This window comes from Dioscorea cayenensis, chromosome 1 (genome assembly GCF_009730915.1).
Source record: "Dioscorea cayenensis subsp. rotundata cultivar TDr96_F1 chromosome 1, TDr96_F1_v2_PseudoChromosome.rev07_lg8_w22 25.fasta, whole genome shotgun sequence".
In the NCBI taxonomy this organism is placed as follows: Eukaryota; Viridiplantae; Streptophyta; class Magnoliopsida; order Dioscoreales; family Dioscoreaceae; genus Dioscorea; species Dioscorea cayenensis.
In genome coordinates this window covers 150,943-169,697 of record NC_052471.1, presented here as the reverse complement: position 1 = coordinate 169,697, position 18,755 = coordinate 150,943, and the positions used below count along the sequence as shown (strand labels likewise).

At 38.7% G+C, this 18,755-nt stretch overlaps 3 protein-coding genes across 5 annotated transcripts; all 3 read left to right on the top strand.

Moving 5' to 3' along the window:
- The first annotated feature begins 4,648 nt into the window (after nucleotides 1–4,648).
- Nucleotides 4,649–12,609, top strand: LOC120260226 (cyclin-dependent kinase F-4-like). Of its 2 annotated transcripts, none has more exons than XM_039267671.1 (18): nucleotides 4,649–4,799; nucleotides 6,188–6,529; nucleotides 6,660–7,040; nucleotides 7,113–7,191; nucleotides 7,286–7,354; nucleotides 7,437–7,526; nucleotides 7,636–7,774; nucleotides 8,194–8,296; nucleotides 8,386–8,438; nucleotides 9,010–9,076; nucleotides 9,510–9,618; nucleotides 10,874–10,939; nucleotides 11,103–11,171; nucleotides 11,280–11,346; nucleotides 11,500–11,622; nucleotides 11,724–11,755; nucleotides 11,832–11,910; nucleotides 12,068–12,609. In XM_039267671.1, the coding sequence occupies exons 3-18, from the start codon at nucleotides 7,033–7,035 to the stop codon at nucleotides 12,346–12,348; spliced, it is 1,434 nt and encodes a 477-aa protein (XP_039123605.1). In that variant the 5' UTR covers nucleotides 4,649–4,799; nucleotides 6,188–6,529; nucleotides 6,660–7,032; the 3' UTR covers nucleotides 12,349–12,609. The 2 variants fall into 2 exon arrangements, with proteins under 2 accessions (XP_039123605.1, XP_039123609.1); XM_039267675.1 differs by having other exon boundaries at nucleotides 6,188–6,574.
- Nucleotides 12,610–12,942: 333 nt separating this feature from the next.
- On the top strand, nucleotides 12,943–14,668 carry LOC120263451 (transcription factor MYB1-like). Its single transcript, XM_039271359.1, has 3 exons — nucleotides 12,943–13,700; nucleotides 13,808–13,937; nucleotides 14,019–14,668. The coding sequence occupies exons 1-3, from the start codon at nucleotides 13,568–13,570 to the stop codon at nucleotides 14,617–14,619; spliced, it is 864 nt and encodes a 287-aa protein (XP_039127293.1). The 5' UTR covers nucleotides 12,943–13,567; the 3' UTR covers nucleotides 14,620–14,668.
- Nucleotides 14,669–14,729: 61 nt separating this feature from the next.
- On the top strand, nucleotides 14,730–18,329 carry LOC120263458. Of its 2 annotated transcripts, none has more exons than XM_039271371.1 (5): nucleotides 14,730–14,885; nucleotides 14,959–15,012; nucleotides 15,209–15,278; nucleotides 15,494–15,560; nucleotides 18,029–18,329. In XM_039271371.1, exons 1-4 carry the CDS (start codon nucleotides 14,820–14,822, stop codon nucleotides 15,547–15,549), a joined length of 246 nt encoding a protein of 81 aa, XP_039127305.1. In that variant the 5' UTR covers nucleotides 14,730–14,819; the 3' UTR covers nucleotides 15,550–15,560; nucleotides 18,029–18,329. The 2 variants fall into 2 exon arrangements, with proteins under 2 accessions (XP_039127305.1, XP_039127312.1); XM_039271378.1 differs by lacking the exon at nucleotides 18,029–18,329 and adding an exon at nucleotides 16,749–16,843.
- The last annotated feature ends 426 nt before the right edge of the window (nucleotides 18,330–18,755 follow it).

Here is an 18,755-nt window from a genome sequence, read left to right as displayed (position 1 = left end):
AAAAAGTTTCTGGAAATCCACCCTAAGCCTGAAAGGTCTCCTACTGCCGAATTGCTGGTTAAAATGCGTAACGAACATCTTGCCAATTTCGCAGGGGTCCACAATCAAGGTACCACCCTGATTAAGACCAAGAATGAAGTTGCGATTTCTCCTCCCATTTGCAACCGCATGAAAGAATTTAGTATTTTCGTCTCCCTCTTTGAGCCATTATAACCTTGACCTTTGTTTCCAGTAAATCTCCTCTTGCCTACGGATACCCTCTAATTGTAAGAGCATGTCAATCTCCTTCTGAAATTCCCCCGGAATTAGGCCTCTAGATTCCTTGATAGTATCCAGAGTCTCCAATTCCTGCAACAAGGCTAACTTTCTTAACTTGATCGACCCGAAATTAAATTTAGCCCACAGACGTAAGTGATCCCTAATCCCTGCAATTTTCTTTGAAATAATGTAGGCACCACATCCCCTGAAATTGTTCCCCGACCACCAATGTTGCACCAGCTCACGGAAACCATCTGCAGTAGCCCAGACCCTTTCATAGCGAAAAAGACGTGGCCTTGAAAGATGGTTACCCACCTCCAATCTTAAAGGCACATGATCCGATCCCAGTCTAGGCAGGGACATTTGTACCACTCTAGGGAAATGAGTGAGCGACTCATAATTGATCAGGAAACGATCCAGTTTCACCCAAATGGGTTCCTCTTGATTGTTGGTCCAAGTGAATCTTCTTCCCACAGTCGGGGGTTCCTACAACGCCAGCTCCTGCAGGAAAGCGTTGGCTTTCCTGATATCTTCCCAATTATAATTACCAGACGGTTTGTCGTCCACATTGAATATGGCATTAAAATCCCCGCAAAATACCCATGGGATCCCCCAACACCATAGATATCAGACAACTCCTCCCAGAACAACCTTTTTTTCGATCGCTCCGTGGGTCCATACACCGTTGTACATCTCCACCTGAGATTGTCCTTCTTTGCCACAAATTCCATTGTCAAGCTGAATTCACCCACATGAACCAGTAACCCATCCATTAAAGAACTATTCCATCCCATCGCAATCCAATTTATAATATTCATAAACGACAAATTAGTTCCCGCAGCCTCCAGAGGAGGATGCCACTATTCCATTGCTGGAAGAAACACGGGACAATTCTAAAGTGCGAATATGATTTACACAATCCTTAACAGGATCAGTGAAAGAGATTCCACATGCATCACAATAACTAGCAATTTGCAAATCAGACCAATCTGAAATAAGCAGCGGTTTAGAGCTAGTACCTTTTGCTCCATCCGCTCCCGCTCCTTTCTTCTTGGTGGATTCAGGAGGTTCAGTCAAATATCCAGCGTCCTCCGTGAAACGGGAAGAAGGCTTTTTGGGTCTTTCACTTTTCCTGAGCCCCTTCTTTTGCCCCTGCATTTCATTATCTGAGCCACCCTGAAGCCCTGGCAACAGCTCCCGAATATTCCTCTCGAATTCATTAATCGAGCCATCTGACTCAGCATCAGCTCCCAAGGCAGCTTCATCAGTTGCTTTAGCTTCGGAACTCTCATCCCCCTCGAAAAGTAACTCATCACCACTCCGGTTCCCAGTATCACTAAGTAATGAGGCTGGAATCAGGGCCCACACCCCTGAAATAAATTGCCACAAGAAACCATCTGGCGGATCAATAGCAGGTGGAGCTGAAAAATCTTTAAAATTTACTTCTGAAAAATCTTTGGAAGAAAGATGAACCCCCTTGATATGATGGCCCTTCGGATCGTTAGGTTCCTCACCCCCTGGAGCCCACTCCACCACTAAATCTTCAATCTGCTTGGAGGATGAAGCCTTGCCCACCTGTAAGCCCACATCACTAATCAATAGTGGGTCACCAATCTCATCATCACCAACGGGCCTTGATCTGTGGGCCGAGACCAAAGATGGTCCAGCCAAGAGAGCAAATGGATCAACATATCCACTGTCCACTATTTGGGCCTCTGGATTATTGAAAAAATCCCTCTCCTTAAGGCCCATAATGATCGGCCCATCCACACTATTATCCTGATCCATCGGATCAGATGCTCCCTCAACATGGCTACCTATAACGTGGTCCAGCGGATCACTAATCACCTCAACCCTGAGAGACGCAACCTTAAACTGATCCCGCACCCCTTTATCCGGTTCCCTCACCTCCTTAAATTGTTCCATCCTTTCCTTAACCTGCACCTTCCCGTGAAACTCAACAACCTCGGACGCTGTCGTGATGCCACGTGCCCCCTTAACCCCTTTATACTGCTCCAGCGGTTTCACCTGACGAGAACTCCCTTGCGCGACACGTCCTAGGTCCGTACCCTGAACTCTCACCCACTTCTCTCGCATCATCGGCCGCTCGGGAGACCGAGCCCTTCGTGGACCGTCGGTCCTTCCCGACTTCACTGCACGACCGATAGGTCGACGCAAGTCCTTACCGGCCAACGGAAAATTCCCATCGGTCTCTTCGTGGAAGCAAGGCTCGACCACTTCCGGTGATGACATAGTATCCGAAACCGCCACCAACCTGACCCTCTCTGTTGGCCTCGCCAGATCGGCCTCACTGCATCGTCCTCCAGCGTGGGAGCAAGGCTCAACCACTGCCTTACCCTTCACAGAATCCATCACCCTGTTGTCCAACAGAGCATCTTTGGACGCATGCACCATCGGCCCCGCTAGTGCAACCTCTTCACCCATCTTGGTATCAAGGACATACCTCCCCAGCTCCCGCCGGAAAGTTGGCATTGCTCCACGGTCGCCAGTAAATAAAACATAGTACTTCCTTATCCCCATGCTGAATTCTATCTCCAAAGGAAGCTTGACACCGGCCCGTCGCCGGACTAGCGCCGAGATAAAATATTTGTGTGGAAGCTCCGCCTGCGAGAGAGCAACTAGTTCCCCCACAGGGCTGAGCACCTCCGCGATAATGGTCCGACACCACGCATGTAAGGGCAGATTCCAGATGTGCAGCCATTGGCCTTCTCCTGATGCTCTCCCCGCCGCCCCTAGCTCCGCCGACCACGGAGAGATGTTCAGCAAACGCGGTCCGTCCTTTGTTGCAGCTGAGAATGAACCCATTTTACACAGCTCCTTGACCTCCTCTCTATTCTTCATCGGCAGCAAGAAGGAGCAATCGTTCAGGGGTGTAACAGGCCCAGCTAGCTCCCTGTTGATAATCGACGAGATCACAGCAAGCAAACTAGATTCATTTATAGATCCTTCCTTCAACGAGAGCACAGGCACTCTCGCCAGTTCCTCCCTCAACTTCTCAGATTCAGGAGGAAGAGCTATAGAAATGAACGGCCTCTGCTTGGAGGGAACCTGCACCGCATCCGTCCCTGATTCCAGATTTCGCACCGCTAGACGCCGGAGAGCCTGGGATCGTGTCCTTTCGTTTTGATCTGACGTGCAATTTCCTTCTATGCGGGCTTCTCCTCGGTTCCACAATGCACCTTGCCGCCATATGTCCCACACACGAGCATCTCAGGCACACGACTTGGTGTCTCGCGATTCGAGCGTCTTGTGTGTGGTCCGAAGCAATGACCACACGTCGTCTGTCCCCGCGACCGACCTAGGACGCTTAGTTCCCGTCATCTTGCTATGCCCAACCGAGCCACCGCTGTTGGCCACGCTGATGCCCTTTTTCTCTCTACCCGCCTCTCCCGAAGACAACGAATTGGCGGCCTGCGCGTACGTAATAACCTTCTTAGGTGGAAGCTTGCCCCAGTAATCCCCTCACTAGGCTGCTTTCTGGGAGTCTCCTTCACCCTTCCGTCGCCACCACCACTCCCGTCGGCGACTCCTCAGAGGTTCTGCAGAAGGCTCATCTCACCTGGAAATTTAACACTTAGTATTCATTTTTCAACTTTGATTTTCTAACCATACTAAACAACCTTAATATATTTCTTATTGTTCTTTTTCCCCCATGCAAGATTCGTTCCTTTTCCCAAAAGCTTGGTTTGTGGTTTGAGGAGAAGATCAACACTAACACGCAACAAGAGGAAAGCCAGCTTCAAATATCACAGTAAGCAATGAATCAAAATAACCTTTATTTATTTTTTTTCACTTAATAGTTCATATATATTTTTAAAATAGGATGAAAAGTTACATATATATATATATATATATATAATAACTCTTGACAGTTACACGAGATTCATAATGTGCTGAATAACCCAAAATAAAAAATCATAATAATTACATATGTTATATATATAAAGAAAAGAGAGAAGTTGTGGTTGTGGGAAGCACTACACAGCCACCAGACTGAGAAAGCCTCTCCGCCAAGAAATTATCTGATATCCGTGAGAGATGAGATGATGTCCTTATCAATACCGATACCACTACCAAACAATGGAGAAAAACGTTTCCCATGGCAAGAAAACGCGTTTCCAATTAGGAGACTGTCCAATGAGTCCAAATCCCGGTCCAATACCACATGATATTTAATAAATAAATAAATTAAATTGACTATTTATTTAAGTTAATCCGGAAGAGGAGGAGCGCTAGCTGTCGTGGCACCCATAATTGCTGTTTAGATCTGTTTAAGCTATACCTACTCAGAGGTACAACGGACCGCCACACACAGATAGATAGAAAGAGAGAAAGAGAGAGAGAGAGAGAGAGAGCACGAAGAGCTCCGTCTGTATATAAATATAGAGGGACAGCTCCGTTTTCTATATTTTGTCCTTTTTATTCCCCTCTCTTTCTCTCTCGGGTTCGTTTCACGACGACGCTTCGGCACTGGAGTCTCGCGACGGGAGACGACGGAGCCTATGCTCGGAGGGGTTGAGGTTTCGTTTCGTTTCGTTTCGTTTCCTACGAGATCTCTCGCTTTCTTTCTCTCTTTCTTATTTCACTGCTCTTATAGATCTGGTGTTTGTTTTGGTGGATTCTTGGCTTGCTTTGTTAGCATGATTTTTTTTTTTTTGAGTTTAGATTGTAAGATTGTGTAGTTATTAGATCTGTGGCGATGTATGGATCGGGTAAACCCTAGAAGAATTAGTACTCGATTCTTGAGTTTCTGTTTGTTATTATTAGATCGTAGAGCTATAGTAGTCTCTGATTCTATTGTCCAGAGTGATGATTGTTGTCTTAGTAGTTCCTTTGAGAATTTTCAAATTGGGAACACCGGGTTTAGGGTGACTGTTCGGATTTCATTGTATTTTTTTTTGGATTTCATTCTATTTTGTTATCGTCGTCTCTTGGACTTTGGGTTCTGATTCTATTTTTTGGACATCGATGCCAATGCCTGGAGATTGAAAATTCGTGAATCATCTTTAGTTTGGTGATTATGCATTCATTTAGTCTGTGGAGAAGTTCGAATGCCTTGCGCTGTGGAAATTCTCTTCCCATTCTAGGGTTTGGAAGAATTGTTACTCTTTGTTAGATCTGTTCCGATTTGGAAAGCCGAGGCCCTAACATGGCACTTCAATTTTAGCATCTCTGAAATTTATTGATCGGGCTTGCATTATGCAGTCATCTTCTCTAATTTATAGAAGACCTATAAAGTTTGGGGACTAATGGATCTCACTATTATTATTTTCATTATTTTTTAGTTATTACAAACTGCAAGAACCTCTTTAGATGTATAATAATCAATTAACTTCATAACCATAGAAACTACCATCACATTGTTTTTGTCTTCAGCTGTGCTAGATTATTTAACTATTTTTTTAATTGATTATCTTCCTTGATGAGTTGAATTTGAAAAATCTGGCTATGAATCATTTCAATTATAGATATATATTTTTTTTTATTTTGGCCAAAACATTTCATGTTATCCCCACAATTATGGAGAACTCTAATTTGTCTATCCCCTCTTGTTACGGACTTATCTTTGTTTGGTAACTCACCTACTTATGTGCATCTTCTCTTGCAATTGATGTTATATACAACAAAATGAAATGTCTCAGTGTAACATTCTGGCTATATGTTTTGTTATTTTTAGATGCATGTGTTTGCCATTCACAACATTTGCTTAAAATTTTTTCAGCTCACTAGCTTTTAAAATTTTCATCCTGTTGCAGTGCTCAGTCCTTTTCTTCTTAGGAAAAAAAGTCTTTATTTTTTGCTCAGGGTTGATAGTTAACTCTCTTGAAGTATCATATATATCTGATAATATGAAGTTATGTTGATAAATGATTTGTGTAACACTTTTCTTTCGCTGGTTGTGCCACAGTGTCTTCTGTTACTTAAGATATGGAGCAAGTGTGCTTTTGGTCAAGCTGCTTCCAGGACCAAGTCATGCTATTTCAGGAAGTTCTTGATTGGCGGTTTCTCATTCTTGGAGACTTCCTTCTCATCTCCTTTGTTAACTGCACTTAGGTGGCAACGGCTTTTCCATGACCACCAAGAGTGGTTCTGTGCAACTTTCTTTTGAAGTTGATCTTCATTCTTCATTATGCAAAATGCCCATGCTGTCAACTTGCTTCGATATCCTTGTGGATGCGCATTTTCAACCGAACTTCTAGTTGGTTTGGTCTGAGGTTTTTTTTTATCATACAGTCATAGATGTTGGAAGGTATGCTGCAACATGCCATGGATCATACAATTTTCCAATTATGATGTGCGCAATTTCTCCATTTTCAGGAGTTGTTCTTCATGTCAATATGGTTATGGTATATGTCTAATTCCTTTCTTTTCTTCTGCAGGGTGAACTTACAAGCTTTGAACTACATTTTATTCATAAATAATGTTTGGGTTTCACATCTTTCACAACTTTAGTTCTGCATGAATTTAAGTAGGGAATCTATCAACAGAAAGTACATGCAATGCGAACAAGCTCTATGTGGAACACTTTCTCCCTCATGAATGATCAATTCTTTCAGTCAAGATTAGTTGATGCATGTTGATTACCTTGCTGGTTAAGTTGGGTTCTGGTCCCTGAGTTGATTTTTCAGCAATTCTGTTGAATTAAAAAATTGGAGGCCTTGTGCTACAGAGGCCCTGTGGTGGAATATATTGCTTGCACTTGGGTCAATTTTCATTTAGTAAGGTCCAGGAGTCCTGCATTGTTGGTTAAAGATGGACCGGTGAGTTGCTTGATATGCCTATTTACTGGATTTGCATAAGCATGTCCTAATACTTTTTTCCACATGTTACAGCTACAAGGTTATAAAAGAAGTTGGTGATGGGACCTTTGGGACTGTGTGGCGAGCCATAAACAAACAGAATGGTGAAGTGGTATGCATATATGTTGATTAATGGACTGGTTATTTTTGCTGTCTTTGGAAATTGAGGGGCCTTGCGCTAACGGTAATGTGATTGATTCTACTAGGTTGCAATTAAGAAAATGAAGAAAAAGTACTACTCTTGGGAGGAGTGTATAAATCTTCGGGAAGTTAAAGTGAGAACAATTGCACCTTGTTTATTTATTTATTTGGTCCTTTTTGTCAATTTACAGAATATAAGCCTCGTCTTTCTTAAAGTCACTTCGTAGGATGAACCACCCTAATATTGTCAAGCTCAAGGAAGTTATCAGAGAGAATAATATTCTATATTTTATATTTGAGTACATGGTTAGTGCAATTCTCCTTTTCCGAATTTGTTGTTTCTCATTGATGCTTTCTGTAATAATTTTTTGCTTCAGTTTAATAATGAATTATCATTGTTATTTAATATTTTCAGGAATGCAATCTTTACCAGCTTATGAAAGATAGAGGAAAACCTTTCTCTGAAGTTGAAGTTCGGAATTGGTGCTTTCAAATATTTCAAGCTCTTGCTTACATGCACAATCGTGGCTATTTCCATCGTGACCTTAAGCCAGGTATGACATGTTCTTCCATCATTTGTTGTTGTAAGTGGATTGACTTTTGTCATAGAAATTACTTGCATCACCATAAGAAAAAGTTGTAGATTATCTGGTGACTGGTCCATGAATTTATTTAGATTTGGCGATTGCAGTAAACCTACTATTAAACAAGATTGTAGCAAATTTTAGATTTTCTCCATAAATCTTCTACATTACCTTCAAACACAATCTTTTCTTTGAGTTTGTTCAGGGCTTTCTTGTGTTAAAGATCAATGGATGTACCATATTATTATGTGCTAAACTGCTAATGCTTTTATGGTTAATAACTTGAAGCATTAACTACATACTACATAGGATCTTTCATTTTGCCAGACATATTGGGTTGCTGGTTTTCCCATCATGATTCAAAGGTTTACTTTGTTGCATTCCTACAGAGAACTTACTTGTCACAAAAGACATGATCAAGATAGCAGATTTTGGCCTCGCTCGTGAAGTTTCATCACAGCCACCCTACACAGAATATGTCTCCACTAGATGGTGAATGCTAACTGATTATTTTTTGCTTTCACATTTGTTTTTATTTTACCCTTCCTTTGAGTGACTTCTGGTTACTCTGAACTTTTCAGGTACAGAGCGCCTGAAGTTTTGCTCCAGTCATCTATGTACGACTCAGCAGTTGGTATGTAGATAATCATTATAACCAAGAACCATGTCTATGTTGTCTTTGGAAAACTTAGGGCCTGTTTGTCATCCTTTGTTTTCCATTTTCTCATCTCCTTATCTCCTATCTCCTGGAGATGAAAAAATTGTGAAAATGTGTTTATCAAGTCATTTTCAGTAAATACCTTTTGTGAAATGTGTTTCTTTTTTTCTTGTTTTTAGAAAACTCTTTTTGGGAAAATGTTTTCACTTTTCCAAGCTAGAATGCCAAGCTCTCATATTTGCTTACCTGTATTTACCAAAATTTATTTTATAATTAATATGAATATATAAATAACACTATCCTTTTTTTATTTTGGTTGAACATATATCATGCATATACGCATTTGTATGATTTTACAAACACATTTTATGTTTTAATTTTTAAAAACTCATTCCTCAAATGTGTCAAAACAAACACATTTTCTTAAAACAGAAAACAAATTTTTTTTTTTTGAAAACAAAAATAAAAAATGAGTATGAAAAATGTTCTCAAAACAAATTGGCCCCAATTGTGTTAGTGCCTCATTTTTTTTTCTTCTTTTGCATAGATATGTGGGCAATGGGTGCCATCATTTCTGAGCTGCTCACGTTGCAACCTCTCTTTCCTGGAACAAGGTACTCTTTTGCAATCCATGTGATCAATTAAAACTCGGGTTTATTGCCTGAATATTAATCATTTGTTTTACAATATTGATTAGTCTATCACATAAAGGAGCCTGCTACATGGCAGGCAGCATTGGCCCATTTCAGCTCTACAAAAGTTCGCAAAGAGCTTGCCCATTTATTGTAAGAGCCATGCTCACGCTGACCACTCTTTTGTGTTTGGTGAAGATGACCTTAGGATTTCTAGTTGTTGGGTTGCAAGTCTTGTGACGTTGCCCATGCAGCGCTCAAATTACATATTCTTTATCCATTTCAATCCAAGCCTACTTTGATGCCATAATTACTTGATTACTTCTGATTGTGTGACTTATGTGCTTTTATTTTATTTTTTATTTTTTTGTTGATTTCTTATTATTACTATTATTATTATTTTAATTTTGTGCAGTGAAGCAGATGAAATATACAAGATTTGTAGCATAATTGGCAATCCCAGTTATAGCTCTTGGGCTGAAGGGCTTCATCTCGCAGATATGATGAATTATCAATTTCCTCAGGTGGTTTGATTCTACATGTTGGGCATGCTATATTGCTGTATCTGTGTCAGTTTTTATGTAGTGATGTGTGCATTTTCTGTGCATAATTCTGCATGTTTTGGATGTTGTGCCATGCCTGTTGCTTCTGGTATTAATGACTTATATAAGGTCTGGTATTAATGACCTATATATGGTTTGAATTTTCTCCTTTCTCCTTTTTAGTTCATTTCACCTTCACTTGTGTTGATTTGCCTTTTAGTTAATCATTGGGCCTTTTCATGTATAACCCTATTGACTTTATGATTGCATGTAAATGCTCCATAGTTATTAGAGGCGCGCTTGAGGCGCAAGGCCCCCTAGGCTTTAGGCTAAATGCGTTGTTGCCTTGAAGGCGTGTGACATTTAGTTGTTGCCTTGAAGGCGTGTGACATTTATGAGTTGCCCTAAGATGTGCGCCTTGCCTTGAGGCTCAAGGCGATTTGAGGTGTGCCTTAATAAAGCACGGTTTTTATTTTTTTATTTTTTTCGGTTTTTAACAGCTGGACAAGTATAAGCCATTAGATGACTATTAAATTAAATTTCAACCATTAAAAACAAAATTTTTTTTTTTTATGTTTTTAGTTTTTGAGAGGTAGATAAATATGAGCCATTAGAGATGTCGAGTTTGAATTTGAAGAAGAAGGAAAAGAATATTAAGATGAGAGGATGGATATGAGAATGATTGGGAAATATTGATGAAGAAAATGATTGAAACTATTGAGCTTGACAGCAATTAGGATCGCTTAATGTAATAGTATCTCTTAGTGGTAGCATAATAGTAGTAGTTGGTGATTTTCTTAATATGTTGATAATATGCTATTTCGCTCTAGGCATGTTTTATCCAAATTTGAATTTTAAACCTTATTTTTTTTTTTGTTTTATGAAATTTTAGTATGTATTATGAATTTTATAAAATTTTAATTCTTTTAAATTTTTTTGCACCTTGCTTCGAAAAGTTTTGTGCTTGAGTTTTGCACCTTGTGCCTATTTGATTTGAACCCCTAGCGCCTTAATGTGCCTTGTACTTTTAATAACTATGGGAACAAAAAAATAAATATATGCATGTATTATGTTTAACTGCAATGTTAATCAGTTCACAGATGCATGCAAATACATGATTTGCTTCTTTTTTCTACTTGTAATATTTGTCAATCTGATTGTTTGTGCAATAATTGCAATCAAGTACGTGTACCTTTAAATCCATAAATAGTTTATTTAATTTATTTGTTAACTGCAGTTTGCTTGTGTCCATCTTTCGGCATTAATCCCATCAGCCAGTGAGGATGCACTTAGCCTTATTTCGGTAAGCCGCTATTATACAGATTAATTTTTGCTGCTTTGTTTCAAATAGGTAACTTGGTCATTTTGGCATGTGGTGGTAGTAGTACTATTGATCAATTTCTGCGTTTGTAGTGATAGATTTTGTGCTGCTCTATATTTCAGACACTGACCTGTAATTTTTGCAGTCCCTTTGTGCATGGAATCCTAAGAAAAGGCCCACAGCAGCAGAAGCTCTTCAGCATCCTTTCTTTCAGGCAAGATTCTCTCTAATATCATTCTTGAAAAGAGTTGGATAGTGTGTGCATGCATGGTGGTTTTCTTATGTATCTGTGCTTGCTATCTTTTTTATTCTCATATTGCAGACTTGCTTTAATATTCCGCAATCACTTCGCCCAAAAGCAACTGGAATTCCAAAAACTCCCCCATCAGGTTTGTTTTAATTTCCTGTTGTTCTAAGCTTCTTTGTTTATTTATTAAAATCATTTACTGATATGAACTTGGTGTATTCACTTCAGTTCTCTATGAGATTTCTTACGTTTTCTGTTAGCAGTACTCAAATATTTTGACTTTTTGTGCTTTTAGTGGGCCCTAGAGGAGCTCTGGAGCATAAGAGTTCTAGAAGATTCTCTACTGGAACTTTATCCAACACAAATCCCACTAGCAATTTTGCATCATCAAAGAACACAAGTAATTCTCAGAGGACAGGTGATTCCCTGGCAAAAATGTTTTGATGAATTCCATGGACAATTAGACCTCTTATAGTCTTAAGAATTATGGTTTTCTGAGTTAAATTCTGTCTATGACAGGTGTGCAAAGAAAGCTGGAGGCGGATTATCAGGTTAGGGGCTTGCTTTAATTTTTTTATGTTTGACAAGTTTGGTGATTTATCTTCTCTTACACAAATCCAAATTCAGGAACCGGAAAAAAATGAAAGGTCAGTGAAGAATAGCCCCAAGGAGAAGCAATACAGGCCACCGGCTAGAAATAACCCAGGCAAGTAGAACGTAGTGCTATATATAGAATTCGTTTGCCAAGCTACCTGATGAATTTCTTACGTGTGTGATCAGATGCTGGCCATCTGGACAATTTTCTGTATACAATACCTGTGCATCTCTCTCATATCAACTGATGATTTTTCTATTTTTGCCAGGACACTCTGGGAGGAACTTGCGCAGAGTTCCTTCAGATGCATCAGTGAAACTGAACTCCAGAACTACAAACAGTAATGGTGTTGGTGCAGGCGCAACTGAGAAGAATGGCATTTTGGACACAAGCAAGAGGTTGGCACAATTGTCCATCAACTCCGGTCCTCAGCCAGTGAGGCAGGCACCGGTCTTGAAGGCGGGGGGCTGGCAAAGCCAGTCTGACAATCATGGGCGTTCAAATGGGATTCCTGCTTACAGGACCTATTCCAGGAAGGTTGTTGGCTGAAGATATTGGTCTGATAGCAGTTCTAGCTGGATCTAAATACGGATTTGGAGTTGTCATTGTGTGTGTGTGTTTCGTCTTCAGTTCTTTTTCATCTGTGCCTTTTCTTGTGTTGGGGAAACAGGATTTGCCTAGTTACTGACATGTCGTGTTTCTGTAATAAAACAATACTCTTTGCTCTTGATCTTGCCCAGGGACCTGATTGACTGTGCTTAAATTTGTTATACTTGAAATTACTTAATGTTGGTTTTATTTTTTTCTTCATCTCTGGCACAATGATCTTGTTTGGTGAAAGGAGAGGGTTATCGAATTCATTTCTCTTTTTTCCCTTTCCATTATTATTTCAACAGCCTCAATTTTAAGTCGCAAGTCATCCATGGAAATTCAGTCCTCCCACCGCTCGCTGTCGTCTCATTCGGGAAACTAATAATTATTCACAAACAAAGATTGAAATGTTATTCTGGTCTCCTAGAAGCAAAGGAGAGAATCACAACCTTTTTGGGGGGAAAAGAAAAGGAGAAAAAGAAAAGGAACCGAAAGTCAAACGTAAATTCTTCTTATTGACTGACGACCTAGATTGGCGTACATGAAAACTGAAACAGCAATGGCTAGCTCTAGCCTCTAGCTGTGTTTTGCTCTCAACCTGACCAAGTCTTATTTATTATTGTTACTCCAAGTCTCCAAAAGTCCAACCTTCCTCCGAAATGGAGTCCAGTTGGTGGGCAAAGCAAATGAGGGCACCACCAGTGAGCGAGAGCGGCTTACGGTCGGCAATGAATAGCAGCACCAAAGCATAGTCATGTGGTGGTTGAATAAGTTGCCACACTTGGAACTCCGACTTGGAATGATAGAAGATTGATTGCCTTCATAAGCCCGACCAAGTCTCGATTCATTCCTTTTCATAAATCTTCTCTTTTTTCCTTTCTTCACTTGTATTGGAACCACATTCACACTTGCTAGATTCTCCTACTGCTCAACGCTAATTCCGTCTATTCATCATGCCAGCCATCCATTCATTGCTATCTATTTATACTTTCTTTCTTTATTTAAGTCCTTTATATGCTCCACACTCCACTACTGTTTTTCATCTCTATCTGCCTATCTCTGTATCTATATATATATATATGTATATTGAAATACTGATAGATAGATAGATAGATAGATAGATAGATAGATAAATTGATAGATAGCATAGAGTGTAGTGTTGGGTGTTTGAGAGAAGATGGTAAAGAAGGGTTGTTGCCCAAAGGAAGGCCTCAACAGGGGAGCTTGGACAAGCCAGGAGGACAAGTTGTTATCAGATTATATCATGACTAATGGCCTTGGGAGATGGAGAAGTTTACCAATCAATGCAGGTGATGCATGATCCTATATATATTTCTATTCCTATGGCCACATATATTTCACATTCTTGGTCAATGGTCATCTTCTCCTGACACCAACAAAAACTTGTTAATTCCAGGATTGAACAGGTGTGGCAAGAGCTGCAGGTTAAGATGGTTGAACTACCTGAGACCAGATATTAAGAGAGGAAACATCACTGAGGATGAAGAGGATTTGATCATCAGGCTCCATAAACTCCTTGGCAACAGGTATTAATTATTATTCCTCTTTTTTCATAACTTGATCAGTGACCAACATGGTCTATGCATGTATTGTGCTTTAATTTGCAGGTGGTCCTTGATAGCAGGAAGATTGCCGGGGAGAACAGACAATGAAATCAAGAACTACTGGAATACTTATCTGAAGAAAAAGGTTTCAGGACACAATACACCCCAAGAACATCATCATTCTGCAAAGATTAATAAACCAATTGTAACAAGTACCGAAGAAGAGAACAACAACAACAACAACAACAACAACATCATCATCAAAAACCTACATGTTCATGCCATCAGGACCAAAGCTGTTCGGTTTACAAAACCTCACATCATCTCCAATCAAACTCCAAACTCTTCAGATGATAACATGAAAGAGTACTTCTCCATAGATGATCCCCATGAACAATATGAACCTATTCTTCCTTCTTACATCGAAGAGACAATGCAGTGTGACCCTTTTGAGAGTAGCAAGTGTACAACTGCGTGTGATACTGATAAAGGACCCATGGATGGACATGGACATGGACATGGACATGGAGATGGAGATGAATTCATGGCCAATATCTATGATATTGAAATTGGAGAGCTTGATAGCTTGTCTTCTTTCTTTGATACTGATTCTTGGATCTCCATTATACCTCACAAGTTCAATGACGACTTCATCCAGCATTAATTGAATTTATATATATATATATATATATATATTAATTAATGTATATTAAACCAGTATCTGTTTCATTTTATTAATAAGTACTTTTCTTCAGAAGTAATCTAGGGGTCTTGTGTAATTATTTAATTATTAAGGGGTTTATGTGTAATATGGTGATTATTTATTTATTTCATATCGAATGGTAACAATCGCGATAGTGCCCGATGGCGTCCCCTTCTTCGCTCCCGGCATCGTCCTCTGAAAACCCTAACAGCGATCTCCTCAAAGAGGTTTGTCGATTTTGTTCCTTTAATTTCCTGCTATTTATTGGATCTTGTGATGCTCTTCTCTTTATCTTTTCAGATTCGAAGCCATGAGATCGCCATTAGCGAGCTCAACAGCCTCGCCCCTTCCCGCGTGAGTTCTCTTTTCTTTCGTCTCCTTTGCTGCACATTACTGTACTTTGAGTTGATCTTAGTCTTGGGTTATTATAGTTTTCTGATTGAAATTGTTGATTTTGCTTGTAAATTAACTGAAATTTTGAGTTTATTTGTTTGATCATGGATGCTGGCAATGTGGATTAACGTTTGTTTTTTGTTTTGGTTTCCTGTAGAATGTTTATCAGAAAAATGGTGGACTTTTTTTTCGAAAGAGTATAAAAACAGCCATTCAATCTGAACAAAGTGAGTACTCTGCCTGCTGCATAATCTCTTTGAAATTTCTTGGCTTTACAAGGTATTTGCCCAAAAATCATCTTCCTCATTATGATGGCAGCTTCCTCGAGCAGGGTGGAAGTCGTAATAATATAGCAAGTTTGATGGAGTTTGCTAAAGTTTTATTATAATTTGTGTTGCCTTTCTCACTGATTTTTTATTATTGTTATCGTGGTTACTTTTAGAGCAACTTGAAACAGCCAAACAACTGTTGCAAAAGATGGATGTGGACCTGAAATAAAAGAACTTTAGGTATGCTGTCCATGCTTATTTCTCCTTAGACTCTGTTAAGTAGCAAGACTGGTATGATGAAGTATCTTGAGAATGCGGGTTATACTTATGCCAATAATCAGTTACGGTGATTGCCTCACATTAGCTCCTGCTTTTTTAAAAAACGCATCATAGATGTGAACTTTGATGGCTACTCTGAATTTCTTGAATAATAAGTTTGTTGTTAAGTAAAAACATGTATCAATAGTATCAAGGTTGTCTTTTCTTTAAATATAGGTGCAATGGACTAAGTGTAGGGAGGCATTTGTCCATTAAATTTACCATTAGCTTTATCCTGTATTTTTCCAAGTCTTCCTAGTCATTTAGTTTGTGGACCTTGTGCAAGCTAGCTAACCAGCAAGATATAGTTCTTAAAATGCACCATGAGTGTAATCACATAATATCCTATGGCATAATTTGAGGATTAATTTAATATATGATTGATCTTAAAATCATACCAAAGAATATATGATACATCCTTATTCTTCAGTGAAATTTAACTCTCTAATCTCACTCCTATTCTCTTGGTATGATAATCTTAGTGCCACCTTGCTTGCCACGGACCCTGTTTCACATGCTCAAACTAAACACATAGAGATTAACATCCACTTTGTTTGGGCACTTTGTTCAGGATATTATTGCCAAGAAGCCTCTAATTGTTTGACACATCTCTTGCTCATCTCAAATTGCTGATGTTCTTACTAAGGCATTTTCTGTCACAGTTTTTTGTCAACTTTGAGACAAGCTCACGATTACTCATGAGCTTGATGAGCTTGAGGGGATGTAATCACATAATATCTTATGGCATAATTTATATTAAATTGATAACAATTACATAAATTTAGTAATTGTAAATATTCTCATTCATTTAGTTTTCTATTATAGATGCTAGACTCTTGTATAAATAGGGTATGCATTGTAGCATTAGACACGCAACGAACAATGGAAATTATCCTTTACCTTTACTTCATCTTTTCTTTCAATGAGCCTTACTCAACAAGGTTTCAATTTTATTTTTTATTTTTAATTTTATTCCTGTCTCCTTTCAATTTCCTCATTTTTCTCAGTAATAGTTGCACTGACATTCAGGAGTATGCAAAAGAGACTGATTTGTTATGCCTGTCTCTCTCCTTCATCCAACTTATGTTGAACTTTTGTATGAACAAACAGAAAAAGGAACATCAATTCTGCCACATCTTTCTCAGCAGTTGGCATGAAGGATCATGAACCTCATCAATTCTTTAAAAAAAAAAAAGAAAAAATTACTGACAAAGATCGAGTTTCAGGCTTTCAGCTACATATATTTCATCTGTTGATCATTAATTAATAACTGCAGCTATTAACTGTTGTTTGAGACTTGACTGCTGCATGCGCTATACTGACACAGATACAGACACAATATTGTTGTGTGTGTCATTTGGAGAGAGACATATACTTTTACAAACAAATTTAAGGTAGGGGGCGTGCATTTCACTGTAAGTGGGGGAAAGTCAAAAAATAAAAAAAAAATACTATTTTTTTGAAGTGGGATAAATGATATCACTTTTAGAACTTCTGTGTTCATTTGTCAGAAAGTGAGAATAGAATCGAAAAATTTAAGTGTTGGATAAAGTTCTATGAGTTTAAAAAAAAAATTTAGAAGTGAAAAGAAGTTAGTTTTTATAGATTGACTCATTTTCCACCACTTCAATAAAAAAAATACTGAAGTGGGCTTACTTCAAAATCCATTTCAGTCGGAAATGGGAGAAGTGTCATTTCTCCTATTTTAGTACAAATGAATAATAAAAGTGGGGAAAATCAGACCATATTTTATCATTTCTCCCATTTTCCCAGGAATGAATGCCCCAGATTTATCAAATTATTGAAGCAATCATCCAAAGACAAGTTGCAACTTGCAATTGAAAAAGAACAAGTCCGAATCAATTTAAGGGTCCCCAGGGATCCGTTTATATTTTTTTGTCACCCCACAACTACAGAAAGAATCTGGATACGATTTAATTAATTAATTCAGCTTGATCTTGCTATTCACGTACCTAAAAGAAAGCAACCATGAAATTAATTAAGATCACATGGAGGAAGAAGCTAGCGTTAGTGAACTGGGAAAGCCAAGCTAGCTAAGAAGAGAGCTAGAAAGAGTTTGTTATGTGATTAGGTGGTTAAAAAATTAGTTAGGAGCGAAGAGAGAGAGAGAGAGAGAGAAGATGGATCTTCATTGGTGATTCTTCATTCTTCTGACGATAAGAAACTGGGATTTATATTTTGGTGACTTTTCAATTTGTTATTTCCTAGGATTAAGGATTAATGTAATATTGAGAATACTAGTTCTCAGAATTATTTTGATTTTTCTTTCAAATCATATCTACCATTCTCAAACTTCTCCTGCAATATTTCCATATAAGTATCCTTACTCTTCAGCTAACCCTTTCACTGCATGGCCTATTTTTACATAGGAACTTTGTTGGTATAAAAGATACATGCTCCTTATTGTTGAGATGGTTACTCAAGAGTACAGACCAAGTTGACGTTCACTATAGATTGGGCTACGTTGGAATGCAGGATGCTGATTGGATGGATGAAATTATGTGCTAGCCTAGTGCTGGATTGGTTGGCCACTACTTTTTAATTTGTTGCAACTTCTGTTTACGCTTGGTGTTGCTATGCTAGCAAGTCCTTTTGTTGTTTCTCTATATTAAAGTATAACAAGTCCTTTAATGAAATAGTCAAGCTTAAGACATTCTAAGCTTCAGCTTATCCTGTACGTCTTTTATTCAATTAGTGAGAGAACATTGAGTGAGTATATTCAGTCACTTGATCCAATCATTTATTGAGTGTTAGGGTATAGTCAGGTGTGCCAGGTTGTTATTTTAAGAAATGTTTTGATTTTCTTAAAACGACTTAGAGCATTAATTAACAGGTTTGTATAAGAAAACTGTGTTTCCTTTGAAATGATTCCACGCATTTGAATATATATATATATATATATATAAAATTTAATATATGTGTTTACATTACAATTATCTGCTTATTTAGTTCATTTATATAATTCTGATTGTTATTGAGCAACCACTTGATGTTTATTATACAGAATCCCACAACCTTTCCTTTGTCCTTGAATACCAATCGAGTATCCGGACTCGGCCAGCTCATGTTGACAGCCTAGGGACTGGCAACCCATGA